Source organism: Prinia subflava, chromosome 11 (assembly GCF_021018805.1).
Source record: "Prinia subflava isolate CZ2003 ecotype Zambia chromosome 11, Cam_Psub_1.2, whole genome shotgun sequence".
In the NCBI taxonomy this organism is placed as follows: Eukaryota; Metazoa; Chordata; class Aves; order Passeriformes; family Cisticolidae; genus Prinia; species Prinia subflava.
In genome coordinates this window covers 17,553,821-17,580,867 of record NC_086257.1, presented here as the reverse complement: position 1 = coordinate 17,580,867, position 27,047 = coordinate 17,553,821, and the positions used below count along the sequence as shown (strand labels likewise).

The window sequence follows — 27,047 nt, the reverse complement described above, 5'->3', positions numbered from 1 at the left end:
TTTCATTTCGCATCACTCGGGGGCGCTTCCAGAGACACCTCAGCCATCAGGGGAAGGGAGCATGCCCTGCCTCAGGACCGCAGCATGCCCCACTGCACAGTGAGGTCCCTCCGCTTGCTCTCGTGCAGCGTTTGTTCCTTTGGGGGGAATCTTTTTGTTCTTTATTTCACGCTCGGGGACGCGCATTTGTGAGGCGGCGCGCGCCCGCCCTCAGGCACCGCCCGCCTGGCGCCCTCCGCGCGCGCTGCCCCCCTCACCCCCCGCCCCTTCAGGTGCCGGAGCGCGCGCAGCGTGACGTCACGCCCGGCCCCTCCCCGGACCACTCTGTGATTGGCTGTCGGCGGGCGGAAGCGGCCCCGTCCCCGCGCGCGGCCGGGTTGGCGGGAAGGGCCGGCGGGGCCTGAGGGGGATCTGGGGCTGAGGGGCAGCGCGGCAGAGCCTGTGCAGCCATGCAGGCCTTCCTCAAGGGCCCCGCCTCGATCAGCACCAAGCCCGTCGCTGCCAAGGAGAAGAGCGCGGCCGGGAGCAGCGGGGAGGGCAAGAGGACCAAACCCATCCCCTGGGTGGAGAAATAGTAAGGGATGCTCGGGGGCGCTGGCCATGAGAGGGGAAGTTGGCTCTGGGGCTATAGAGATGTAGTTGGTGCATAGCAAAAGGGGATCGCAGGTGTGAGCGTCCCCACCAGGGAGAATAGCTTAACTTTCCTTGTTATGGGGGAAGTCCTCCAGGACTATGAGGTACTGTAAGTGCCCTTTGACGCTGGTACTGAGCAGAAATCTTGGTCATGTCAAGCAGCGTTGTTTCATCACCATGTTTTTGTGCATGAATGTATTTAATACTTTGGGTTTTTGAGAAGCCTTTATCACAAAGCAGTAAAATAATGCAGTTCAGCTTTTAAAAACGTCTCAGACAGATGTTTACAACAGAAAAGGACAAACAACTTCCTGAGGAATTAGATCACTTCAGTAATACAGACCAGAGGCATCCATCTTTCTGTTGTGATTCTGATTTCAACTACAAAGTTCACTGTAGTTCTTCGATACTGGATGTAATCAAAAGGGGAAATGTTTTTCAGCTTTCCTATGAAACATTGTTAGCTAATAAATTTTATTTAATGTCTTTTTATTCAGTCGGCCCAAAAACGTGGATGAAGTCGCCTTCCAGGATGAAGTTGTAGCTGTGCTGAAGAAGTCCCTGGAAGGTGCTGATGTGAGTGTGATGTCAACATGTACCTAATCAGCATTTTTAGATACTCACTTGAGCCAGTGGTATCAAAAATTTCTCTTTTCCAACTCAACAATGATCATTTTTACAGTGGTACTTCGTGAACAGGCTAAGTGACTTCCATGTGATATATCCTGTGTGATATATCCCGGTGTGATATATCCTGTTGTGATATATGTGTAAAGCTTCTTATATTTCCAGTCCTTTAAACACTGCAGCATTGTCAGCTCCATCATGCAGTTTGGAATTTTTCTGGGAAAGCTCAGATAGTAAACTTATTGTTAATAGTTTCAAACCTGGAAAAGCTTTTTGTTGTCTCCACACTGCTACTCCACCAGTACTTGTGACGTTGATGTTTGAGACAAGAGGAGAAAGTTTTTCTTTCATAGAGAAGTCTGAATTGCCAGTCTCTCCTAAACATTTCTAGTGATCTGTCAGTGCTTCTGTGAAACTGCTAAACACTAAAAATTTTGGCTAGTGAGAGAAATTTAATTTATAAGTGCCAAGTCTAGTGCTTGGATAGTGATTCCCAAACTTTTTGGGTTAAAGTTTCCAAGTAAGTCTCTTAAAAAGCTAAGTATGGTAGTTGCAGGGTTGGCTTGCATGACTTAAGAGTGTAAATGAGCAGAGCATTTCTAGTTGCATTTGGTTACTTTTCCATTTGCTTTTGGATAAAAATTTAGTAAATATTTAGTATGTTTGATGGTTATTTCTTCCAAAGGAGGTGATGTGGAAGTGAAGGGGCTGATACAAGGAATAAAGTACATAGCCTAGAGATGGCTCTGCTTTTTTCCAAATCTGAACAATTCCTTTTGTACATACTGAGACTTTTTCACCTCCTCACCCCGGACAATCCCACTTATGCTTCAAAGGCTCTCTGTTTCCATGGGCTGCAGCTTTGGTTTCCTCTGCAGTGATATGAGTCTGTCTCCCTCTGAAAATAATAACTTAATCAAAGCTTGCAAAAGCAGATGTACCTTTTTTGGTTGAGTGCATGAAGCCGAAATCAAACTGGTACAACACAACTGCGAAAGATTTGCATTTCTTTAGTTCCTTTCTCCACGTTCAGTTTGCTTTGAGATTGCTCTTGTAACGTGACCTTGTCAGGTAATGCTGTACCCCAGAAATCTGTGTTTCAACAGCAATGCTGCTGCATGACAGTATTTATAGAGTTGAGGTAATTAGGAAGGAACTGCTAACAGCAAAGGAGAAATGAGCTGCTGCCACCTATTCTGTCTGGATATATCAGTTGTGTAACATTGCTTAGGTGATGGGTTGGGAAGTTCTATTTTGAGCAACAGTTATTTAAAACCCTACAGCTTGTGGATCAGCAGTGGTCTTGGATTCTGAGCCTAGTGCACTTGTGTTGACTTTTGGCCTCCTGAGTCGAAAAGACAAATTAATTCCAGCTTATGGTTAGAGGTTCTGTGTTTTGCCATAGATACCCAAACTCAGCAAGGCATTTGAGAACAAAATCATGCAAGTACTTTAAAATATTTGGATTTTTTTTAATTTGGACATTTTTATTAGTTTCTTGAAAAGACTCATTCTTTCAAAAATGGAAAAGCGTAATTGAAACTCTGAGGTGGCTATTACTTACTTCAGTAAGTACACATTACTGCAGAGGTTCTTACTGAGTTTGGAGATCTGGGGAGATCAAACAGACAGCTGTGACAATGCTGTAGGTTTGAGTAATGAGCTTTATTTAAACAACAGTGTTGGGAATGGAGAGTCAGTCCTCTGTCGATTGGCCTGTATTTGTGGGCCTTGATCTGGGAGCTGCTAAATGGAGCAGGACTTGTAACACCCTGTAACTAACACAGGACTTGGAACTCCCTGTAGCCAATATCCCTCCCTTCCAAGAGCACATCCTGTTATAAACTGGGGACAGCAGAGTCCAGGGGGTTTGAACTGGAGAAATTAATTTCTTTCCGCCAGGACTGTTGATTTGTTGTTTTTTTGCAAAGAAACTGAAAACGATCGTGGCATTTTTTAGTTTTCACTTGCTTCATGATACCTTTAATAACTGAAAAGAGAGTGTGGGATTATCATTGCAATTTGCATTTTCACTTGCACTGAAACTTATCTGAGATTTGCACTGTATGAGGTAGCAGAGTGATGCCTGCAGGTATCCTGCTTACTCCTGGCAAGCGTGGAAAAATGGATAACCAGATCAGGTTGCAGTTTATTTAAAAATACTGCCACAGTTACATAAAGGATTAGGTTGTGCTTGCTCAAAAGTGGTGTAAATACTTCACTGACAAACCAGCATAAATGAGGTTGAAACAAAAACAGTGATACAGTTGGCTTGTAATGGAATTGGGAAATAGATTCTAATTAAAACTTTTACCTGCTTATGCTTTTTTTGACAACAGTAGTGTGTGAATTAGCACAGAGGCATGAAATTATGAATCTCCTCACAAACATCTACCCTGGCGATGTGCCTGCCTCGCACAGAGATTGGTGAATTTTCATCTTTGGAGCTGTCATAAAAGATAGAGGGGTATGATAATTCTATTATGGTATCTAAACTTGAAAAGGTGTTTGTTAGTAGGGAATGCTGTTTGCTTATTAGTAATTAGGGAAACAAGCAACAATTGATTGGCAGAAAGAGCAGGCAAAACTTGAAATTCATTTATTTACTAGAAATTGATTGAAGATTGAAATTTTTCTATCTCTGCTTTTAGAGTACGTGCACAGTTGAGTCTGTGCTCTGTGTCTTGCCTTAGTTGTTAAAATGGGGTATTTGTTACCAAACTGATTGTCTCTATTTCATTTTCTGATTGTGGGTTGTGTACTCCTGCATTTTTCTCTGCTCTTTGGATGGTTTTGGTTTTGCTGTTCCCAATCTGTCTGCATTGCATGCTATATTCAGCAAAGAATTCTCTAATTTAATTTTAGTTGACTCTTTAAAAATAGAGTGCTTATTAAGGGCTAGAAATCAAGTCAGACTGAGAGGTTTGTCCTTTTGCTATTGGTTGGAGAGAACTTTTGGATTCTTGTTTTAAGAATGTAGAAGTGGAACATCCCCTATTGTCAAAGACAGCAGTTTTAAAGTGATAATTTATAAAAGTGATTGCTTGAAATAGTAATATAGAAAATTATCACTCCTATGTCAGCTGGAAAGCTTCTTGATTTTAGCCAAAATTCAGTCATGGCTTATACAAATTTTGTTTATGCCAACTTTGTTCTTTGTGTTGATCAGATGTATTTATGGAGATCAGTCACATTCCCTCTCAGCTTTTGTTCTGCTGAGCTAACTAAATCAAACTCTTCAAAAAGTCACTTATCATAAGAGATAGGCTTTTCACTCCTTTAATCACTTTTCCCAGTTTGGATTTATCATCCTTGTCTAAGGATGACCTGGACTGTGTGCAGCTCTTTACCTGTTAGTATTAATAATTTACATCTGTATGAAAAGTGCACAGTTAGGATCAGCATGTTACACAGGCTTGTACTGCTCCTCTGACAGACAAAACAAAACCAGCTTATGTTTCATTCCAGCTAATGAATTTCAGATATGTAGCAGATACTTAATTATGTTTTCAAATTGAGATTTTTTTTGCTTTGTGCTGCTAAATGTCATCCTAAAATTATTGCTGCAGTCTTTGCTGTGCTGCTTTGATCTTCCTGCATCAGCATATCTCCTTAATGCAGTTGTATTTTTCATGCTGAGGTCATTAATTAAATTATTTCAGAGATCAATTACCCTAATTTCTTTAGGAAATGCGGGGGGTGTCCTTTGAAGGCTCCCTGGGTGGTGCAGGGGTTTGCAGGGTGTGCAGTGCAGTGCGGGGAGGTGTTGGCGCTGTGCCCGCTCTGCCCTCGCTCAGCCCGGCTTTCCCGAGCCGCCCTGGGCTCCCTGCAGGGCAGCTGGTGGCAGCACAGGGCCTCAGCCTGGCTAAGAAATCAGAGAGCTGAGACAGCAAAGGATGGATTCACTGCACTGCTGGCACTGATCAGGCTGTTTGAGGCCGCTCTTGGATAAATTCGGGTGTCACTGCAATCAGCTCTGTAGGCTTTAGTGATCTCAGACATGCCCTGAAGTGTATATATAAAAATAAATATAGACTGGAATATCGGTTTGGATAGAACATGGGATGGTGCCACCAAATAACACTTTTTCATGCTGTGCTATAAACAGCAGCTGTTTGTCCTCCTTTAGAGACTTAGAAGTAAAAGACTTGCCATTATCTACTGTGAGGAATAGATTGTTTCTGTTCTGTTATGTGCTCAGATTGTCAGTAGGTTTTCCTGTTAGTAGATATATTTTTAATTTGCTTTTCTTACAAATGATGCCTTTCTGTTTCAGCTTCCCAACCTGTTGTTCTATGGCCCACCTGGAACTGGAAAGACTTCCACTATTTTAGCAGCTGCTAGAGAACTGTTTGGGTAAGCTGGAATCAATTTGCTTCAGTGTAATCAACTGTCACATGTCTCCTAGTCATGTGGTGAAGTGCCTCTGGTCATTGCCTGCTCTTATGTAGTTCCCAGCACTGTTTCAGGAATACCTTCATATTCTAATTCAGCTCTAACATAAATTTCTTTCTCATTTGTCCTGTCACAAGTCACTGATTCCCGTTAGCAGTGTAGACAATTGGCAGCCATGTAACCCCCTAACAAAGAGTATGGAAAGAATATGGCTTGGGTATGCCTTACTGAACTTTGTAAAGGAATTCCAATTTTTATGGTTTATTTAGTAAGTTGTTAGCTACACATAGATCTCAAAGTGCTTCATAAATGTCTGGCTTGTAATCTCTCTGTTGTGCACCATTGAATTGTGTATGGAAAGTAGTATTGGGACTCAGACAAAAATTCAGCATGTGTACATTCATTAACTCACTTGTAACACTTGGGAGTTCTTGAGTAGTGAACTCAGTGTTCTATAAGCAAAAAATGGATGAGAAGGTGATTTGATGTTATGAGCAAATATAATGCTGAATTTAATACCTCCCCCCATCCTATTTGTCATTTTTAATCTTTGACTCACTGTTTTTTGGAGAGAAACACTTCTACTTTAGTAGGAGGAAGACAGCTCCACATTGTGAGTCCATTTTAGTTCCCAGGATTTAAAATTCAGTGTATTAATTGTTTTGTTTTTTATTTTTTTAAATAGAGGTTTACAGGTAAACATTGCATGTCTTACACTTTCTGGATATTTCATTCTGGTTGTACAGCCAGTGACTGTATTGTGGCTTTTTACTTACTGCACATTGCTCATGGGGTATAAGTAAAAAGGCATATAACACAGTACTCTGAACATATGAAACCAACTTCCTACTGGTTTTTTCCTGGTTAACTGATGTAATTTTATACTTCATTGTTTTCTGTAGCCTGGGAGGAGATTCTAAAAATAGCTTATGGAAATTCATACTTAACACTTTATGATCTCAACTTAACCGTCTCTTAACGATGTTATGTAGTAATGCTGATAAAAATATTCCCTGCCATTCCAAACAGCCAGAAGGGTTGTTGTTATATTTTATAACATACCATTACAAGGGTTAGCAGCTAACAGGCTGTAATAAACATTTTGCAGGCCTGATTTATTCCGGCAAAGAGTCCTTGAGTTAAATGCTTCTGACGAGCGTGGGATACAAGTGATTCGGGAGAAGGTGAAGGCTTTTGCTCAGCTCACGGCGTCTGGAAGCCGTTCAGAGTAAGTGCTGGATCAACCCCTCCTGCTCAGGACAAAGCATGTGGTGGTTTTTGTTTCTAATATAAATGATGGGTCAGCACTGCCCAGAAGTTGGCAACACACCGTGTTTTGGCTGGGCTTTTACTTCATGGAATTTCACATTGGGGGTTTGAATACCCGGGGGATTTTTACTGTTGCTGTTAGCGTTGGAGGCAGACAGTGAAACTGCACAAGGTCAAGGCTTCTGGGTTTGGACACGTGTTGTTCCCTTTGCAGATGTTGCCTGACTGCCATAGAAAAATTTCTTTAAGTAAATTGTGCCAGAAGTTACTTCCCTAGTCCTTCTAATCTGCAGGAATTTCTACAACATGAGTGTTGGTTTCTAAAAGCATTCTGGTGTTAGGTGGTGGGAAGCCAAGTACAGGTCAAGCCACGTGTATGGACTGTGGAAAGCAGCAGCAAGAAACTGCATGCCAAGACAACCTGGCAAAAAATAATATTGTGTCCTGAAATCAGTCTACTGAGTATTCTTGGGAGTTTAGGGAAACGGGAAGCCTGGAATAAGAAGAACTACATGAGGTGTGAAAAGAAGCAGCTTACAGTAAAAGTATGTATTTTAGAGGATTCTGCAGTGTTCAGGTGTTGGTCTTTCTTGGGAACTCAGTCCTCACCTTTATTACAAATATTAGTCTTTAATCTAAAAATAATTTTTAAAAAATGAACCTCTAAATCTCTTTTGTTTTTCAAGGATACGTGCTTAAGTAAAATATTACTTGCTATTTGCAGTGATTTTTGTGTTTATGTTTTTCATTGGTTTTTTGGTGGGGTTTTTTTTTCCCTTGGTCTGTACATTTCATGTCTGCTGAATAACAGATTTCTAATTTTTCAGTGGTAAAATGTGTCCTCCTTTTAAAATTGTGATCCTGGATGAAGCAGACTCTATGACCTCAGCAGCCCAGGCAGCCTTAAGACGTACAATGGAAAAAGAATCTAAAACAACACGTTTCTGTCTTATTTGTAACTACATCAGCAGGTACACCTGGAATTTGTTGCTCATTTGGATTTGCTGGTCTGTAGTCTCTGTTTTTAAAAAAAAGTTGGTTGATATCTAATTTTTCACTGTTTTCAGTTAATAAGCCTGAAAAATACTTAGATTTCTCTTTTAATTTTTATAGTGTTGCAGTTTTAGGGTTATTTAAATCTTAAGGTATTTTAAACCTTTTCTGCCTTTGTTATCTCTGTCTGTGAGAGCTTGACCCATGCATTCATGTACCACTCTGCTTCCTTTCTTTCAGGATAATTGAACCTTTGACATCTCGCTGCTCCAAATTCCGCTTCAAGCCTTTGTCCGACAGTATCCAACAGCAGAGGCTGCTGGATGTGGCTGAGAAGGAACATGTGAAAATCAGTAATGAGGTAACTTTGTGGTTGCTGTGTAATTTTCCTGTTTAATCCAGTGCATAATTGTGTGGCAGCAAAAGAGGCCAAGTCAGCATACTTTGAAAGAGACTGCTCAGTTGTATGAAATAAAATATATAAACTCATTGATTCTCCTTCCATAGATGAGAAGAATTTTAAGTTGTCCTAAAACCAGAGAAATGTCACCAGAGAAGACTGAAGCCAGACTGTAGGGCTTTTTGTTCTCTGCTGAGTGTACTGGCATTAAACTGTGCTTCTTTCTCAAACTGCCAGCACACATTTGTGTTAGAAGAGAGGTTGTTTTGTAACTTGTGTGTTGTGCTTGGCTCTGACAATCTGCTTTATATGCACTATTTGGTGTTTTAAAGTAACTGCTGAAAAAGTGTATTAGATTTTAATTAACAGTGAACATTTAACTTAGCATTTTCTGACATTTTTCAGGCCATATCATACCTGGTGAAAGTGTCAGAAGGGGACTTAAGAAAAGCAATTACTTTTCTTCAAAGTGCCACTCGCCTCATGGGTGGGAAGGAGATCACAGAGAAGATAATCACTGAAATTGCTGGGGTAAGCTGTGTCTTACAGTTTCTCTGGAATTACTCTGAGGAGCATTTTCCTACCTCTATCTGCCATTGCTCAATGTTTGGTTAATAAAAGTTTTATACCCACTGGTATTGCAATATGGTAATGCTACTATCTGCCAGAATTTTAAAGACTGCCTGATTCTGTGCACTTATTACAGAGCAGGTTTCTAGCAACTTCTTCTGTAAATCATGGAAAACTGTAAAACAGTCTCATAATTCAAACTGAAGTGGAAATAATCTGCCCATAAATGCAAATTCGGGGGGGGAGGTTTTGTGGGAGAGTAGATTAGAACATTTTTTGGTGCTTTTCTGTATGTGTTTGTGTATAAGTATAGATCATTGCAATATTGGTTTGGAAGCACCACAGGGAAATGACTCTCAGTAGCAGCTCGTTTTCAGTTTAATGTTCACAGTGACAGTGACAAGGATCTGTGGATCCTGCTTTTCTAATGAAACAGCAGTGGTTTGTTCTAGAATGACATGGGTAATAGGAGAAACTTGAGAGAAAATGCATTTAATAAAACTTGTGTGAAGGTGTTCCTATAGCAACAAAACAACCCTGAAGAAGGAAATGGGAGATTAGGAATAGAGGAGCTGAAAAATAAATGGGCTTTAATGATGGACACACTTCCCATGAAGGTGCTGCCATCGTGGCTAATTGTAGGGGTTGGGGGCTTCTCACTTTGATGAAACCAGAGGCAATTGCTGCTGTGCAGTTTTCCATTTCAATTTTAAACAATCATCCCAGTGAAGTTACTGTTCAGTTTTGTCTATCTGTAAACCAGCTGGTGTCTGAATAGATATCAGACATCTGAAATGTGGCAGGAATTGACTGTAATGATAGGAAAGAGAGGTATGACATTCCATTACTGAATAAATAGTGCTTGTTTAAAGCAAAGGAACCCAACTTTACATCTTCATAAACACTTGAAGTTCTTGGTCATTCACAACTTCTGTTACCCTGGAGTGACCTTAGTACAAAAGCTTCATAAAGAAACTTTGCAACCAAACTATCCAGGCTCAACTGACAGGAATGACAATGAGTGAAGGGGGAAAGGGGCAGCTCATCCCTCCAGAGAGTGACATAATGGCATCTGTCAACTCTTTTCCTTCTGATTTATTGTCTGATCTTGTTGCATTGAGCTTTTTTTGGGTGCTGTTGGTGTGTCACTGGAAATAAAACCTATTTGCTGTGTTGTTTAGGTGTAGAATGGTACAGAAAGCATTGGCTGATCTAACTGTTGAAGAATGTCCTCTTAGTCAGTGTCCTGAATAAGCAGTTGGATTTAGGAAGGTGACTTTGACAGTCTATTGTCATGATATGGTTTTTGTTTTAATATCATCAGTGTAGGACTAATATCACAGCCTAGTTCTCACTTTCAAGGTTTATTTAGTCTGTCTCATATCCTTGCTAGAAGTGGATGGGTGTGTAGAGGAATGAAATCCTGAAATGGCCTCTGCCATTAACAGTTTGTTACTGTAAGCATCAACACTGATTATAAGTTTACAAAGTTGAAATTAAGGAATGGCACTTCTTGTTACAGGTCATCCCTAAAGAAACAATTGATGAGCTGCTGTTGGGCTGCCAGAGTGGTTCCTTTGAGAAACTGGAAACCCTAGCAAAGGTAGAGCTCTCCTAGTGCTTACCCTGGGCGTTTCTCTCAGTCAAAGCCCTGTGAATCCTTTGTTCAGGCTATGGCTGAAAAGCATCTGGCCCTCCCTAAATGATTTCACTGACCATTGTTCTCAATACTTGACATTTTTGTACCTGGGCACTACTGATTCATTTTAAAACCTGTCTTTAGTTGCCATGAGTTTTATTAAAAAAGCTTTGGTCTTACAGATCTCTCAATTCCTGAGACTAGCAAAGACTAGATGAAGAAAATAAATCCTAAGTAGGTGGCCCTTTAAAATGTGAAGGCTCTGAAAGTGCCATCTGATGCTGTGGATGCCAAGCCCTCCTAATTTTAGAATAGGATTGGGCAGGTTCAGTGGAGGTTGTTAAATGTTTTAAATGTCTCACAGAATTTCCAAGATGTGAATTGTCAGAAGCTGGGAGAAGGTTTGGGCAGAGCCACTCTGTGCCTGCCCGAGGTGCTCACGCTGGGTCATTGCTGGGCAGGGCAGGGCAGGGCAGTGCACAGGCTGCTGGAGTGTCCTCTACAGTGCACAGCTTTCACACTGAATTGCACTGCAGCCTCTCAGTTCAGAGTTTTTCAAGATTGTCTGTTCAGTTTGTGTTTTTCCTGCTGCTGAATCACTTCCATTTTCCTCTCTCCCTTGCAGAATCTCATCAATGAGGGGTTTGCTGTTGCTCAGCTGGTAAACCAGCTGCATGACACTGTTGTGGAGAGCGGAGATTACAGCGACAAGCAGAAATCTGCCATAGCTGAGAAACTTGCAGTAAGTCCAGCTTGAGTTAAAAAAATCAAAGCACAGATTGTGATTAATCTCCACAGATGGATTTTTGTATGTACAGCCTCTCCCAAGAAGTACATGGTGATTTGTTTGTTCTGAGTGTTTCGTGGTAGAATGCAAACTTTTGTCCTGAGAAATTTCATGGGAAGGAATTGAAATCTAGTTAAGTGAATTGTTATCCATATTCTGTTGTTCTAGTGGATTCGATCAAGAGGTTTGTGGGTTAGGTTGTTTTGGGGTTTTTTAATATAAGATGGGGAGGGAAAATTAAGATAAGTCAGCACTTAAAGAAGGTTTAGGAGCTGCAAAATGCAAGTTTTTGTTCTGGTGCATAAAATACACCTTTCCAAAAAAGAGAAGATTCATTAACTTGCTCTGTTTTGAAGGAAAGCCGGCTGTGGTGCAAGTTTTGCTGAAGTCACTGCAGCCAGGCAGGCAGGAAGGTGGTGTGGATGCCCTGCAGTGATCTCCTGGCAGGGCCAGTGCCACAGCCCTTTGTGGCCTCCTGTAGGAGATGAGATGGAGGCTGCGGAGCTCAGGGTTCCCAGTCCAGTTGCAGGGGGTGTGGAGAAATCTGCTGATTAAGAAAACAGCTGGTAAACTTCTTGTTCTGCACTGTACCCCAAGACAGCTGCCTTGAGCATGGCCATTTTGAGGGTTTTCCCTTCTCTGATCCCTCTGCAGGAAGTGGACAAGTGCTTGGCAGACGGTGCTGATGAATTCTTGCAGCTGATGAGTCTGTGTGCCCTTGTGATGCAGCAGCTCACACAGAACACCTGACCCCTCCAGCAGCCCTTTGTTCCAGGCGTGGCTGCGGCTCTCAGAGCAGGGACCTGGGTATTTTTGTACTGGTTTTTTGCAATAAAGGGACTGCACTGCAGTTTGAAAACCCGAGGCTGGAATGTTTTGTTCAGTTTTCTTACACTGGGTGTAGAGCAGTGGTACATAATGCTCCTACTGTGCAGTTCATTGTTACTCACACATGGAAACAGATGCATCAGGAGTGAGCATATTCATAGTAAAGTCCTTATAGCTGCAAGCAGGGACAGAAGGGATGTTATTGCTTGTAGCCCATATTGGCTTGGAATAGACTGACTTGGCCTATAGAACACAGCTTCAGGCTGAACCCAGACTGCAGCACAGCCCACACCTCCACCAGGGTTAAACACGGCAAAAATCACTGTACTAGTGAACATACTGCAACTTTTATTCCATTCAAGCTCTCCAACGATGTTCAGCACAAAGGGTAGGTGATGTTCTGAAGATGCCACTTAAGCTTTCATGTCATCTCACTCCATTCTTGCTCACAGCCCATTTTAAAGCTGGGACCTGCAGGAGCATCTTTGGGACATCCTTTTCTGACACCATTTTGAGCACCTGTCCCTCCTTCCTGAATGGTTTGGGAGAATGAAGCACTGCAAAGCTATTCCATCAAGCCAGCACCAATTATCAAGCGAGTCATTTGCTCTGATGAGAGGGTGCTCAGCATCCCAGAGCTTTGCCACACCCAGGGCCGCACTGGCACTTGAGGCTCACCCTGCTCTAGAGCCACTCCTGCCATTAATGACAAAGGACAGGAGTCGTGGGCACACGAGGCTGCAGCAGTTGCCACCTTAAGCTCGGGCCCTGAGACACAGCAGGCTGCTGTCACCCTCCCCTCAACCCAAGAAGCAAATATTTACAATTTAAGTGAATATAGAAGTATTTTATTGAACATTCAAACTTCATTAAGACATGTGCAATATGGCAAATTTTACTGGGTTTAACCCTAACTAAGACAATAGTATGATTGCTTGCTTGCTGGGGCTTAGCAACAGGGTCCAGATCACACTTACCACTAATTAAATACTTTATTGAATAAATACATATGAAACAAAAATGCATTTTAATGCTCTTATAAAAGTTTAGAGATTTTGAAAGGCCTTTCCAATTTAATCTGAGGTGTAAGTACATACAATAAAGGAAGGTAGGCTAGTTTAACATAATTGGCTGACTTTATACAGCACTTATATCTTTTAGTCCATAAGTAAATTATTAAACGATAAAGAACATCTAATACAACCACTTCTATGGAACTAGGAAATAAATTTCTAATAAAGAAAAAATTTACAGACCCCATGACTTTCCACCCAACCCCAACAGTCTAACCCTAAAGTGGACAAAGCCAATGGCTTTCCCCACAAGAGCTCACGACAGAAAGTCGCTTCTCTTATCAAAAATCTGTATTTCTGATCCGTAATGAGCATTGAGACAAGATTCAATGTATCCCCAAGGAAAGAAGCACAATGCGCGTTGTGAATCGCCTACAGCAACAGCGAGCACTGGATTCACAACCACCTCATCCCGGGGATTAAATGAGATCAGCCACATTCATCGGCATCTCCTCCACTGTAGTATTGTAGAAAGTCTCAATGTCTCGCAGGATCCTCTTGTCCTCTTCAGTGACAAAATTGATAGCCACACCTTTTCTGCCAAAGCGGCCACCCCGGCCAATTCTGCACAAAGAGAAAACACATTTACACCCGAGTTAACATAGCTCATTCATCTGCTTTACATGTCTGCAAGATCCACTCTCCACTGCTGCTCTATCTGCCACTGGCCAGTCTATGCTGCCCTAAGAGGGCCAGCTGCCACTCAAGGCACATCTGGTCCTGAAAAACCAGCAGCACAGCAGGTCCATTCCATGGCAGGCAGCAGGGCACACACGGCTGCTCTTTGGCTGCAAAGTAAGATCTTCATTTCATGCTTGCTGCTGTGTTCTGAAGTCCTGGTCAGCCTCTCTCCCCTCTGTTAAACTGTGTGCCCACCCCTCATGCATCCACTCCCAAGCACAGAGCACCTACTGTTGTTTAACAATCAATCAGACTGGTACTAAGTTAATCCAATTTTGTCCAGTAACATGGAACAGCACACTTAATTTCAGAATTTCAATTCAACCTGTTTCCAGTGGGAAAACTTAGGGTTTGTTGGTTTTCTTAAGAGAGTAAAATTGAAGTTCCAACATTTTTGTTTAAGCTCACATCAGTCACTGACACATCAGTGCATGCGGTTTAGTTACACCCACTGTGAGCTGCACCTTCCTACAGACTGCACAATAGAGCACCTTGCCTGCAAGAGCTAAAACACAGAAAAGGGCTCACAAAACTCAGGGGATAATCATGACAAAATAAGTAAATAAATACCAACTCGCTCTTTATTCAAACTGTGCCGCTTACGAATCCACGTCCTAAATTACGTCAACGTCGTTTCTGAGCACCATCTTGTGTCATCAACTGCTGCTATCGACTCCTGTATTTTTTTACATCAAGTAACAAAGCACAGTTTACTTAATTTAGGGACAGTCACTAGAAGCAGTTAACTAAACCTAGGGAAACAAACTCCAATTGCTACCAGAGACACACACCACAGAGAAGGACCCCACTAAGAAGCCACCAAGAGCAAACATGGCACACACGACATGGACACAGCTGAGCCTCCACAAGCAAAGGCAGCCCTGCAAGCCAGGGCCTGTCTTGTCACTGAGCAACAACGACTCCACATCAGCCAGAACCCCCATCAGGCTGACCCTGCTGTCAGGATGATGCACCAGTAATGGTGCCACGCTCATGCGTCACAGCCTACGTGACAAAAGGCACTTGGGTCGCTGTCACTTTCCCCACAACTCCAGGGTTCATCAGTCACCACTGAACCTGTCACATATCTAAGTTTTCCCACTGTTTAAAGTGTTTAAAAGTTCTGCTCCTCCCTTGTTTCAGAAGCACTGCTGTGCAAGGCAGGGCTTTTTAAAAGCCAATCCACAAGTGGCTTTATCTCCTGCTAGCTCTGAGACGTTTACACACGGATGCTAACACCTCAGGTTAGGTGAGGACTACAGGATGAGGTGAGGGTGTGCCAATGCCACAGCCAGCACAGCACGGGGACTTGACTGACCTGTGAATGTAATTCTCACGATTGGTCGGCAGGTCGTAATTGATAACCAGGGACACTTGCTGCACATCAATGCCACGAGCCTGCAAAGCAACACCGAGTCTTTAATGCAAGTCTGGAGCTGTTTTCAAACTTATCTATCCTGGGCTTTTGTCAACCACATCATTAGTTATGAACTACAACTGTGTAGTCATAGTGGAGCATGGTCTTTGCTGTTCCCAACAGCTCCTAACAGTTCAGGTTACAAAAACCATCACTGAATTACGGAGCTTTTGGGACAAGGCTGGATCAGGAACATGCTCAATGCTCACCAGCAAGTCAGTAGTGATCAGGACACGGCTGGACCCCGATCTGAACTCTCTCATGATAACATCCCGCTCCTTCTGGTCCATGTCACCATGCTGCAGAGTTAGAACAAAAAGCTGTAATTGCTACAGTTCCAGTGCTCCAAACCAGAGAATCCTCTAAAGAACAAAGGCATGTATGAAACCCAGCGTCCCTGCCTGCTGTGAGAACGCAGCAGGCAGGGATAGAAAGGTAACACTTTACTGTAAGCAGGGGGAACGATAATACAGCACTGCACAGCTATATTATAACTTTCCTGCTTTTCACTGATACCCCCCCACCACCATTTCTTTTCCAGTAAATATACACAGCATTTCAGAAGTGTCTGGAAATAGCAATTCTTACCAGAGCTGAGACTGTGAAGTCCCTGGCATGCATTTTCTCTGTAAGCCAGTCTACTTTTCTCCTTGTATTCAGGAAAATAACAGCCTGTGTAATGGTCAGTGTCTCATACAGATCACAGAGAGTATCCAGCTTCCATTCCTGAGCACAACAAAGATCATCAGGAAACACATCGTGACAGACAGCTCAGTACACAACACAAGCTTTAAACAAGAACTCAAATACAACGACTGATGAAGCATGCTCTGGCATACAATTATGTTCAGTATAAACTAGAAGCTAAGCCAAGTTTTTCAATCAATTGTTGCACTAAATCTTCAGACACAGGACACTGGACATTAAGAAAGAGGTCCACCCTAGTCTTTTTGGATCTAGTGCACAGTTTTTCTTCTTCCTGCATTTACTCTACTAGCATTATTGCAGAAACCAAAGCTCAGCCTTGGTTTCCGCAATTTTAGCACAGTGCTTTAACAAGAAGGTAAAAGAACCAAACTCCTCCTGCTACAGCAGATTGAACCAATACCAACCTCTCTCTCAACGTTAATGTAGAACTGCTTGATACCCTCCAGAGTCAGTTCTTCCTTCTTCACCAAAATACGGATGGGATCTCTCATGAACTTTTTGGTCACTTCCAACACATCCATTGGCATTGTAGCTGACAGCAACACAACCTAAAATACATTACTCTGTGTTAGCACATTCACTGTACAACGATTTTCATTTGTACAATTCAGTTCTCAGCCACACTATAACCAAATCTGCATGCATTTTACAGTGTAAAAGCTTTTCTTACCTGGATGTTTGTGCTTAGTTTTTGAAAGATCTCATAAATTTGATCCTTAAATCCACGGCTCAACATTTCATCAGCTTCATCCAGAACAAACATTTTGATCCATTTTGGTGCTATTGGAAAAAGAGAAGCAGCTCATTAAGTCTCAGAAATACACAATCCTTTAGAAACCAGCATGCTTCTGTACTTTTAAGCTTTCCAGCACAACTCTCCATGGTGACAACAAATACACTATACAGCTCTTAGTGGGTATGAGGCTTTCATTGGAAATTGATCAGCAAATGCAGCGAGATTGATACTTACAAAGGTAGCGCCTGTTTAACATGTCAAACACACGCCCTGGAGTTCCCACCACGATGTGTGGAGCCTCAGCCTGCAGTTTCTGCATTTCATTGCGCACGTTTGTGCCACCAATACAAGCGTGGCATGTTGCTCCCATGTAGTCTCCAAGGGCCAGGATCACCTTCTGAATCTAAAATAGAGCCTTCTGTTAGTAATTTGTAGGACAACAAAGCTAAAGCCCCATTTTCACTGGCTTTTATGCACTTTGGAAGCCAAGACCCTAAACAGGGACTATGGAGCTCTTTGAACTCAGAGCTGCTAAAGAGACTTGGCTTAACTTTACAGAAGTTGAACCTAGAAACCACGAGGCAGAGGAACAGTTAAGTTACATTTTTGTTCATACTGGCTGAACTTGCCAGTGACTGAGTGACTGCCATGAGCCAATTCCTGAGCTGAGAGCAGGGCCAGAAGTGAGCTCAGGCTCTCAGCTGCTCAGGCCTGCATGATGAGCACTTGGACACTCTCATGAACACTCTCCAAGGGCACCACTATAAGCCAGGCTTCAGAACAAGTCTCACCCCAATACCTTTAGAGCAGAACAAAGGTGTAGCATTGTGATCAAAGGCCTTTATTTCATTGCTATTTTTTATTATTTTCTGTCTGATTTAGTATATTTAGCTTTACCTTGAAGAACTGTCACCTAGCACTGGCATTTCAGTTAACTCTAGCTGAAAATGACAGAAAGTTTTCTACTTCAGCGTTGGTTCAACCATGAACTTTAAGACCCCACATTACTGATACACTTACTCAAAAATTCAAGTATTTTTGAAGTTATTACCACACACCCATTAGCGTAAGAGAATACCAAGCCTTGAAAGTGAAAGAGACATGCAATTATGTTGTCAGGAAGACATACAAAGATACAAAAACCAATAAAAGTAACCAAACGTGCACTGCAGTTTTCATGTTGCACAACTGCATTTAAGTGTAAACAGCTTCCAATCAAGTGAATTTTTTGCTTCCACTCAGAACACTGTGCTTTAGTAGTTTTGTTTTTCTGGTGAAGACGCTCCCTCACTTTACACAGCACAGCAGCTGCCTCCTGCACCAGCACACCCTCCATGTTCATCAACTCAGCTACTCAAGGAGGCAGAGAACTTGTGGGACAGGAGCCAGTTTGTAGCCCCCATAATTTTACACAAAAAGGGTTCTGAATGGATATTGGTTACAGCCCCTTAAGTCTGGTAATGTTGTCTCACAGTTGTGAAACCTGAAACCTGTGCAACACACAGTTTTTTGGTTCTTTTTCAAACTACACTATCAATACCTGTTGAGCCAGTTCTCTGGTAGGGGCCAATACTAGTGCCTGGGACTCCTTGAGATCAATCTCCAACTGCTGCAGGATGGAAATAGCAAATGTGGCTGTCTTGCCAGTACCTGACTGAGCTTGAGCAATCACATCATACCCTAAAAAAAGTAGGATACACATTTACTGCTCTCACACGGGTCAATCGTGTTAGTTTTACTTAATTCCCCTTGAAGTAAGTGATCAGTACTAAAGAGTTCTCTCCATTTCAGGTCAGTCCCGAAAGATGGTGTACCATCATATCACTTGTTCAATGGAGATTAAAAATAGTTATTACTGTCACGAACGAAACAATGTATGCATTTAACAATGCTTTCCTAATTATTCAATGTTGCTATTAATAAATCTACTGCATACCTTTGATGCATGGAATAATAGCTCTCTGCTGAATAGCTGAAGGCTTCTCAAAACCATAAGCATAAATGCCCCTTAGAAGGGATTCTTTTAAATTCATATCATCGAAATTGTCAACAATTTCATTCCAATTGCTCTGTAATAAAGAGAGAATAATAAAAAAATTAAATCCAATACCCTTGTCCACCAGTGATTAGATTCTCAGGTCAGTTCGTATGTGCTCACCTCGATGACACCATCGGGCTCCATTCCCTCTGGGCCGCCATGGTCTCTGCCATAAAGAGAACACGCTGTTAGCACAGGAGCCAGCACCACGCCGAAGCGGACTGACCCCACGGCTGAGAAAGCGGCGGGACCCGTGACAGATCATTCCAGCAGGTGCCCCGAGCTTCTGCCAATGGACAAACTCCTGCCCCTGTGCCTCAGCGGCCCGGGCGCTCCGGCAGCTCCCGGGGCCGAGCCCGACACGGCGGGAACGGGCGCACCGAGCGCGCGCTCCCGCGGCGGCGCGCGGGGGGGGAGGGGGGGCGGGCGCGCTCCCGGCACCGCAGCGGATCCCCCCGCCCCGCCCCGCCGGGGAACTCTCGCGAGAGCTCCACCCCTGGGATTGCGCAAACCGGGCGCTGCGGGCGGACGGCGCCGGGCGATCGCCCGGGGGGGTCTCCCCCTCCCCCCGCAAAAAATAAAATGGTCTCGCCCTTAGCGCGGCCCGAAAACCCAGGCCGAACCGATAGCGCGAGGGCGAGGAGAATGTCAGGCAAAAAAAAAATCCACAGAAAGGCATTGAAATATTAAAATTATAACACAGCTGTGTACGATTTTATTTCGAAAAAGCCTTTTTCAGGGCTGACTGGACTGCTAAGAAAGCCAGTAACGAAAATCGAGCCCCGAGGACCAGAGCTAAACCGTTGCTGAACCGCGAGCAAGGGGAGCGCAGAGACCGAAACGTCTAGAACGGGAGGGGCCAGAGCTCAGGGCTGACTGAGCACGGCACCCTGCCTCCCCCAGGGCGCTCCGGCTCCCACCCCTCCACCTTCTCTCTCCCCGGCTGCCCCCGCATAACTCACGAAGCCCCCGGAGAAGGAAAGAGCCCAGGCCCCCGCCATACCTGCTATAATCCGCGGAGCCCCCTGACATGTTCCGATCACCAGCTCTGTCCTCAACTGAAAAGGCAAGCCCTCCGCGGCGCCCGCCTTATATACCCGCCCTGCTGCCGGACTCGTTGCGCTCTGTTCTGCGCATGGATATAGACCTTCTGCCACACGCAAAAAAGCACGAATCCCTCCGGATTAAGCCCTCTGTCCCAAGAGATTCCTGTCACGCGACTTTTTGAGTTAATCCGAAGGTTGTGCACGAACCTCTGAGGTCTACGAGGTTACGTGGAACACGGCACTACTTTTTTTTTCAGATCGCGGAAGGATATTGCACCATTGAGTGCGTCACAGCGCCCCACTCCTTCCTCCCTCTGCCTCCCCTTCCCCCCCGCGCGCACGGGGTTTCCCGTCCGGTCCCTGCTGCAGCGCGGGGCGGGAGGCGGCAATGGCGGCGCCGGCTCCCCCGGCCCGAGGGGACAGCGAGCTGCCCTGCGGCTGGGGCGGCATAGCGGCCCCTTTTCTTGCCCGCGTTTTCCCCACATCCTTGATTGTTTTTAAAGCCCCGGAGTCGAGGAGTGACAGGAGAGAGAAAGAGGCTTCCTCGGGCGGGGGCCGCGCATCCGCCCCATCCGCACACAGAAATGGCTCCCGCCTCCTCCTCTTCCCTGACGGGGAACACACCCCGAGCTCTCCCCCTGCGCTCCCGCAGCCGGGGCAGCGCTGGTCATGCGGGGGCAGCGCTGGGAGCTCACGGAGAGGCCGGGAGGCGAGGGGCAGATGGAGGCGTCTCTGAGGGCCCCTCGGCCCCGGGCTCACACCCAGTGCAGGCCGGCGGGCCCGTGGTGAATCCCGCACACTTGTCCCGAGGCGCTGAGGGTGGCTCGTTCCTGAAGGGGATGCAGGAGTGTTTGTAGGAGACAGGTCAGGTGGTCCTCGGGGTGCTGCCCCGAGCACGGTGCTGTGATGTGCTGCAGATCGCAGTACAGCGGTGTCCACGAAAAAACCTGTCAGGAATGATTTAAAGGTTAGTGCAGTCCAAAATAAGGCACTAAGAAAACTGTTACTGTGCAAACCGATTTCATGATTATGCCCAACGCTTTCATACTGTGGTAGAAAAAAAAATCAATCATTTTAATGCTCTTTTCAGGTTTCACAATAATCTATGCATCAGTATTTCTTATGGCAGCAACTAATATCAATTATAAGCAATAATTTTGTGCCAGCTTTGTATGGTTTATGTGTATCACTTTGCAACCTGTTTCCATAGTGATTATATATGAAGAAAGGGAGGCAGTGCTTGAAAAACTCAACCCTTGTCAGAGATACTGCAAATTGTCTAGAACCATCTAGAATATCCATAAAGGGAACCTCCCAAAGACTGTATATACTTTAAATCTTCCTATGGCAGCATTTTCTGGGGCAATATTATCTGTAGAAATAGTACAACCTACCACTATCCCAGCAAAATTATATAAATGCAGCTCCACTGTCAGCCCATCCTCAAGTTCTTTCTTTCCACTCCTGCTGGGTAGAAAATATTGAGGATATTTCTTGTGTTTGCAGTTCAGATAGACATGCAACAATAGCCAGAGGCCTTTTAAATGAGTGATGCCAGTTTGTGTGGACTATTAACCTCTGGCTGAAAAACAAACAGGATGGACTGAAGAAAGAATGTGAACACAGGGTTGGGCTGGCACAGTTAGATTTTCCACTGCATTAGAAGTGATTTGAGTCTAAATGGAGAAATAACACTACTGAATATTTGTTGAGGATCTTGAATATTTATTAAGAAAGCTGTTGAATTTGATTTGATGAATATTTTTATTCAAGTACTGCATTTAAGTCTTGGTACATTTGCAAATCTGAGAGGAAGAGATTTCCAGACGTGGGAATTTCAGGAAGGTGAGACATCATTCTTCACAGACCTGAAATGACATGTCAGAAGCAAGTATCTATCTTTTCCAATAAAGAAATCAGTGTCATTTCAGATTATCCATGTATTCAGATCAGATTTGACAACAGTTTTCCAGTAACAAGGCTTTTCTGGGTTTCTTTAAGGAGAAATTGTTCTCATTGCTCCAGCTTGCTGCAAATCTTGTTTTACTCTGCTTGGCCAAACTTCATTCTGTTAAAAAAAATTGAAAAACCATAGAAAAAAAATTTAAATTATTATCTTCAACCAAGGGAGACAATTTTTAAAATCTATATTGTTATTTATTGGCTAAAATAATGGGGAGTCTCTTGGTTAGATGTCACGATTTCTTGGCCTTAGGCAACTCCAGAGTCAAACAGGTCCCCCCCAAGCTCCTGATCACTGGCCTTTATTGAGGAGCTTGAGATTTCTCTGTCTCTGAAGATTTTGTTCATTTCTAATTCACCTGATGCTCAAATATAAAGAAAAGCCTGTGAGCAGACTGGTATCTGCTGTCATGTGGTCATGGCAGAGTTTGAATTATTTGGTTGTGTTATTTGCTGGGGTTTGTGATTGTTTTAATGCAGTGACACTCCTGGGTCCAGTGGCCCCTTTGCAGATGCTCTATTTGCCTCAAGTATTGTACAACTGGAACAATGAAATGATGATTTAAGAAACAAATCATCAGTTCCCACGTGAAAGGCATCTATTCACATGGATGTTGCACATTAAGGTATATGAGAAAAGGAACCTATTGTTTCCTCCAGTGGAAATCAGTGACTTCTTTCACCAAATGAAAAGATGAAAAAAATTTGTTTCATAAATTTCAAGCAAATGGTTGGAAACACAGAATCAGTCTTCTCTTTTTGTGAAACAAGATATCCAGGCTTCTTGAATTACCAATGACCCCTGACTGTACTAGAGGAAAAAATCCTTCATTTTATACCCTTTAAAACCCACGTACAATGTTTGAGAAATCTCTCTTTGGTTACAGTAGTGCAAACAGCCTTTTCATGTGATTTCATATCTACTTTGTGTATTTTTGGCTCAGTGCTAGCCACACTCTGCCTGGAATTATTTGTGTTCTGAACTGGAAGTATCAAACTGAGAGGTACCAAAAGGTCAGATTTTGTCACTGACAAAAATCTTGTACTGACTCTGGAATTTCTTGTGGTCCCCTGGCTTTAAATCTGCTGAAGTTTTTTAGAGCAGCCTCAACTGAAAACTTGCTCCCCAAGGACCAGGTTCGTGTTATCATCAGGCAGAAGAGATACCAAGAAGACACTAAATTGTATGTCTGTGCTGCTAAAGATAGGATCCACAGCCATATATATATGTACACCTAAATTACCTCGGTAGATGTTTCCCAAAAAGACAATCCCAGTGAATCATGAGCTCTTTAGTAAGAGTGAACATAATAATACATATATTAACAGGGTAACAGATGGACTAGCTGGTTTAGCAGCTGGGTTTCCAGTGATTATTCATGCAGATTGAAGTAAGGAATGACGTATCTAAAGAAAGCAGTAGGAGCTGACACCTCCTGAAACTGAGCACCAGTTGAGCAATCCCTGCTCACCAATATTCTGGCAAAGGCGATGGCACAGTTTGCATTAGGAAATCTCAGAAATCTCCTTTTAATAATCTCATGGCATGATTTGAATTTGCCATGAAGCTGCCAGGTACTTCATAGAAAACCTGCAAGATCCCAGAGTTCTTTTGCTGTGTATTATTTGATTTGATGGCTGGCAGGGCAAGGAAGGTGATGGTAAACAGACATAGTCTACTCACTGTAGGTCATGTTAAGATGATTTGGTAGGGTGTTGTTAGCAAGAAGTAATGTTTTCAGTTCATCAGTCCCAAAGGATCATTAAAGCATGCTTCCTCAGATGTAGGATGGGAAAGGATCTGGAAAATGTCCAGGAGAGAAAGAAGGTCCAAATTCCTGGAGTCCCACGTTTGTTATTTAAATGCAGTCATGGTGTCATTAATGCTAGCAAGCATTTTTGGTCACTCCATTGAAATTACAATCTAAAAAAGCTGAACAATAAGAATTTATAAGATACAGTGTTTTTAATGGATTGAGAAGGGATTCTTTGTATTCTGTAGTACCTCAGTGTAATCTGAAATGCACATTATGATGACTTTAGTACATTGGGTTGTTAGGCTTGCTTTGTCTTCTTTTTTTTTAAGTTATTTTACGACTTTGTTATGCTTTGACATATTTCTAGTCTTTGTAGTCAGATTTGTGTTGGGAAATCTCAATGATGTCCCTATTGAGTGAATTGAAAGTACATCCAGAATTCCTCTCCCTGTCCAAGTTCTGTCTCACTGAATAGTTGTGCACCAGGCCTATAAGGAACGTGTTCAAAGATGCTTAAATTATTTAGGTGCCAAGCACTATGGAAAGCCAGTGGGATTTAAACTGCTTTGGTTGATTTAATTGTCCCACATGCTCAGTCTGTTCAAGATATTCAGCTTGTGCAGAGGATGTGGAGTGGACGGGGCCTTTTGCTGGCCAGCTGACTCACTTGTCTGAAATGCATGCGGGGTGGTTTGTGCCTTGTGCTTCCTAATTGCTTGGAGCATGGGTCTCCAAGGAGTGTTCCTGCTTCAGTTGTAAATCATTTTGTTTCTTAGCTTAAGTTCTCTCATCCCCAGTTAGATTTTTTCTTGAATATAACAATTTGTTAAACTATTTAAGACTAATTTACTTGTTTGGTTGGTTTTTTAAAGAACCAGCAAAGTTGAATTTAATCTTTCAGGTTATTCATCCATTTGATGAATTCATCCATCCAATTCATCTCCTCTTAGAGTTTAAAATTCAGACTCATAGTGACCCTCCTGTGTTCAAAGGTTTGGAATTGTTTCTCATTTCTTACTCTGGAATAATGAAGTTCTTGCTGCATTTTTAAGAAAGATGATGTTTCTTTTATACAGTGGGACAGTTCTTGTAAACCACTGCTGAAAAGGAAGCAGCAGAAGTGCTCTGGGCCCTCAGAGGAACCTTGGTTTCTCAGCCCTCTCCCAGGGGGTCAAAAAAATCTAAAGAACTAAGGGAAGTTAATTACTACTTATTTTTATAGTGGGTATAGTTTCAGTCAAAACTTTAAATTTGTGAAAAATTTCCCTTTTACTTTGGTTAGCATTTGGTTGGTCTCCTTATAAAAAACCAGGGTTAATTCTAGAAAGTCAGTATTTAATTTCTTAGTGGAAGTATGTAAATTACTGTTAATTCTTTAAATGAGTGTAACATAAGAAAACTGTCATATGGAATCACTTATGGTGGTCTTGTAATTTTAGTAACAATTCTGGTAATAAGAAGAATGTTGGCACAATAAAATCTTAATCCAAATACTTGAAACAGGAATATGCTTTTCTGTCTATGATTTTTGTATTCATCCAGTCCTCTGCAAGCTATAAAACTCAGTAATTACAGTTTCGTGTCTTGAATGTTCTTCTTGATTGAGCACTTAGATTCTTTGTTTCCAAGTTTTCAAGGTTTGTAGTCAAGCCCAGGACATGAAATCAGCTTAGCTCTGTTCCTCTCTAGTGTTAAGGACTCCTAGTGTGACCCCAGACTGGATTTTTAGCACTAAAATTGAGCAGATGATATCTTTTAGACTTGCCATTGACTTTTACTGGAATGAGAGCTCTTTTTGCACTTCGGTTTTCTTCTCTGTAGTGTGGGGCTGATATTATTTGCCTCAGAGGTTATGTGTGGACAAATCCTTGAAGAATGTGGGCATCAGTAATGGAAGGAGGCCTAGAAATCTTTGATAGAAGTTGCAGGCTACTTTCAGGGTAGAGTTTGTTCTTTATATTACAAAAGTAAATAAAGCTGAGAGATGAACCAGGTAGCAGATGATAACATCCTGACACAATTGTGGTTACATTTATTTTTTAAGTCATGAAATACCATATGTCATATATTTCTGTGAGACAATCTGCAAAGAACATTTTTTCCAGTTCTGAGAGAAGGGCAAATATAAGCCTGTGCCTTTTTTTGAAGAAAACCATTTTCCTTCTGCTATTGGTTAACCATCTCTGCACATTATTTGTTCTCATTATTATACAAATTTGCAATCCAGTGACATTATTTATGTTTTTTAATTGCTGATTTCAGTTGGTTAAGTTTTGGAACAGCCACGACAGGCAGACCTATGTCTGTATTTAATTTGAGTACCTTTCCTTATTGGTAAAAACCTTGAGTGTTATGTGCTTAAGAGGAGGAAATAATGCATGGGAACCAAAGCCAAGATGAAAACACCAAAGCAGGTCTTTGACTTTTACAGGGGTAAAGTCACAGGACCCATTTGTGGTTGAAAAACCAGTAATCTCTAATGTATGTTGTAGATATGTGTACCTGGATAGGTGCCCTGTGTCCTGACTGGGGACAGCAGTGAGCCGTGTGACTCTGTGTCCCCATCCCGGTCACACTTCTGGACGTCAGAACAAACACACTGAGCTTTCCAGAGAGTGTGTGCAGCACTGTGACTTACGAGGGCCTGTCTCAAATTAGTGACAACAAAATGTCTGGTGTTATCAGCATTGCACAGAGAGCTCTGCTTTGAGGGTATTACAGACTGTAATGCACTCTGGATTTATTGTCAGAATATTTCTAATGTGTACGTCCCTAAGCAGTAAGACATCACTGAAATAATTTCATTTTTCCCTAACAGAAGCTCTTTCTGTCTATATCCAGTGTTGCATATTAACTGCATTCTCTTGTTTCTTCTCTGTCAGAGTATTTTAACCTTCAGAGCAGTATTTTTGCAGTTTATAGAGCTTGTTATAACATGTAAATTTAACAATAAAGCTAAATGCTTTGTCATTAATAAAATGAGGTGTGTGAGCAGAAGTATTGGCCTCAAGGTAAATCAAACTGAAAGTTTCCTACTGAGCTTTACTTTTCATAAGAAAATTGTGACTGTTCATTTCTTTGGGTAACTATAGCTGAGATTCTCCAAGTTTTGTTTCTGTCACTGTTTCACACTGTGAAACTATGGATAGGTAGTTTCAGCTTTGTGCCCTTCTTTCATCTCTTTGTAAAATGGAAATGATTATCTCTCTTTGAAGAATCTCTTCAATTGTAAACCGACTGAAACTGGGACTGATTGCTTTGTGAGCTGGGCTTCAGCCTGCAAAGCAGCCAGCACAGGGTGGGGAAAAGTTTAAAAAAAGTTTAAAAAATTACTCAAGATCAACAGTGTGACTTGTTTAATCATGTTATTTGTTTTCTTAATCCTTCTGAGGGTTTTTTGGGATGAAAAACACAACTATTTGAAGGCTTTTCTCTTCTAACAGTGTTAGAGATGCATGTTTTTGTGGCTGAGTCTGAATTGTGTGCCC

General features: G+C 42.6%; 2 protein-coding genes and 3 non-coding genes across 5 annotated transcripts; 1 reads left to right on the top strand and 4 right to left on the bottom strand.

Annotated features, from left to right (window-relative positions):
• Positions 1 to 344: 344 nt before the first annotated feature.
• Positions 345 to 12,175, top strand: RFC4 (replication factor C subunit 4). The gene is made up of 10 exons (XM_063407957.1): positions 345 to 574; positions 1,131 to 1,209; positions 5,537 to 5,616; positions 6,764 to 6,883; positions 7,752 to 7,895; positions 8,158 to 8,278; positions 8,723 to 8,848; positions 10,410 to 10,490; positions 11,152 to 11,268; positions 11,968 to 12,175. Exons 1-10 carry the CDS (start codon positions 450 to 452, stop codon positions 12,061 to 12,063), a joined length of 1,089 nt encoding a protein of 362 aa, XP_063264027.1. The 5' UTR covers positions 345 to 449; the 3' UTR covers positions 12,064 to 12,175.
• A 798-nt stretch (positions 12,176 to 12,973) lies between these two features.
• On the bottom strand, positions 12,974 to 19,911 carry EIF4A2 (eukaryotic translation initiation factor 4A2). Its single transcript, XM_063407955.1, has 11 exons — positions 19,798 to 19,911; positions 18,915 to 18,960; positions 18,693 to 18,825; positions 18,297 to 18,436; positions 16,991 to 17,159; positions 16,691 to 16,800; positions 16,425 to 16,568; positions 15,901 to 16,038; positions 15,522 to 15,611; positions 15,214 to 15,293; positions 12,974 to 13,778 (listed from the first exon to the last, which is right to left on the bottom strand). Exons 1-11 carry the CDS (start codon positions 19,824 to 19,826, stop codon positions 13,634 to 13,636), a joined length of 1,224 nt encoding a protein of 407 aa, XP_063264025.1. The 5' UTR covers positions 19,827 to 19,911; the 3' UTR covers positions 12,974 to 13,633.
• On the bottom strand, positions 15,690 to 15,817 carry LOC134556598 (small nucleolar RNA SNORA63). Its single transcript, XR_010081886.1, has one exon. It is a non-coding gene; the product is annotated as a small nucleolar RNA SNORA63 (small nucleolar RNA).
• On the bottom strand, positions 16,197 to 16,377 carry LOC134556607 (small nucleolar RNA SNORA81). Its single transcript, XR_010081894.1, has one exon. It is a non-coding gene; the product is annotated as a small nucleolar RNA SNORA81 (small nucleolar RNA).
• LOC134556608 (small nucleolar RNA SNORD2) lies at positions 18,513 to 18,583 on the bottom strand. The gene has a single exon (XR_010081895.1). It is a non-coding gene; the product is annotated as a small nucleolar RNA SNORD2 (small nucleolar RNA).
• Positions 19,912 to 27,047: the final 7,136 nt, after the last annotated feature.

What these genes read in the sequence shown, in the direction of transcription:
- RFC4 (XM_063407957.1), top strand. Translation starts at nt 450, where the DNA reads ATGCAGGCCTTCCTCAAGGGCCCCGCCTCGATCAGCACCAAGCCCGTC. An exon ending in AGTCCCTGGAAGGTGCTGAT is followed by an intron (nt 1,210 to 5,536) that starts GTGAGTGTGATG and finishes TTTCTGTTTCAG; the next exon opens with CTTCCCAACCTGTTGTTCTA. An exon ending in CCATAGCTGAGAAACTTGCA is followed by an intron (nt 11,269 to 11,967) that starts GTAAGTCCAGCT and finishes ATCCCTCTGCAG; the next exon opens with GAAGTGGACAAGTGCTTGGC.
- EIF4A2 (XM_063407955.1), bottom strand. Translation starts at nt 19,826, where the DNA reads ATGTCAGGGGGCTCCGCGGATTATAGCAG. An exon ending in AACTAAGCACAAACATCCAG is followed by an intron (nt 16,569 to 16,690) that starts GTAAGAAAAGCT and finishes AATGTATTTTAG; the next exon opens with GTTGTGTTGCTGTCAGCTAC. An exon ending in CGTGAGAATTACATTCACAG is followed by an intron (nt 13,779 to 15,213) that starts GTCAGTCAAGTC and finishes CTCTTTGTGCAG; the next exon opens with AATTGGCCGGGGTGGCCGCT.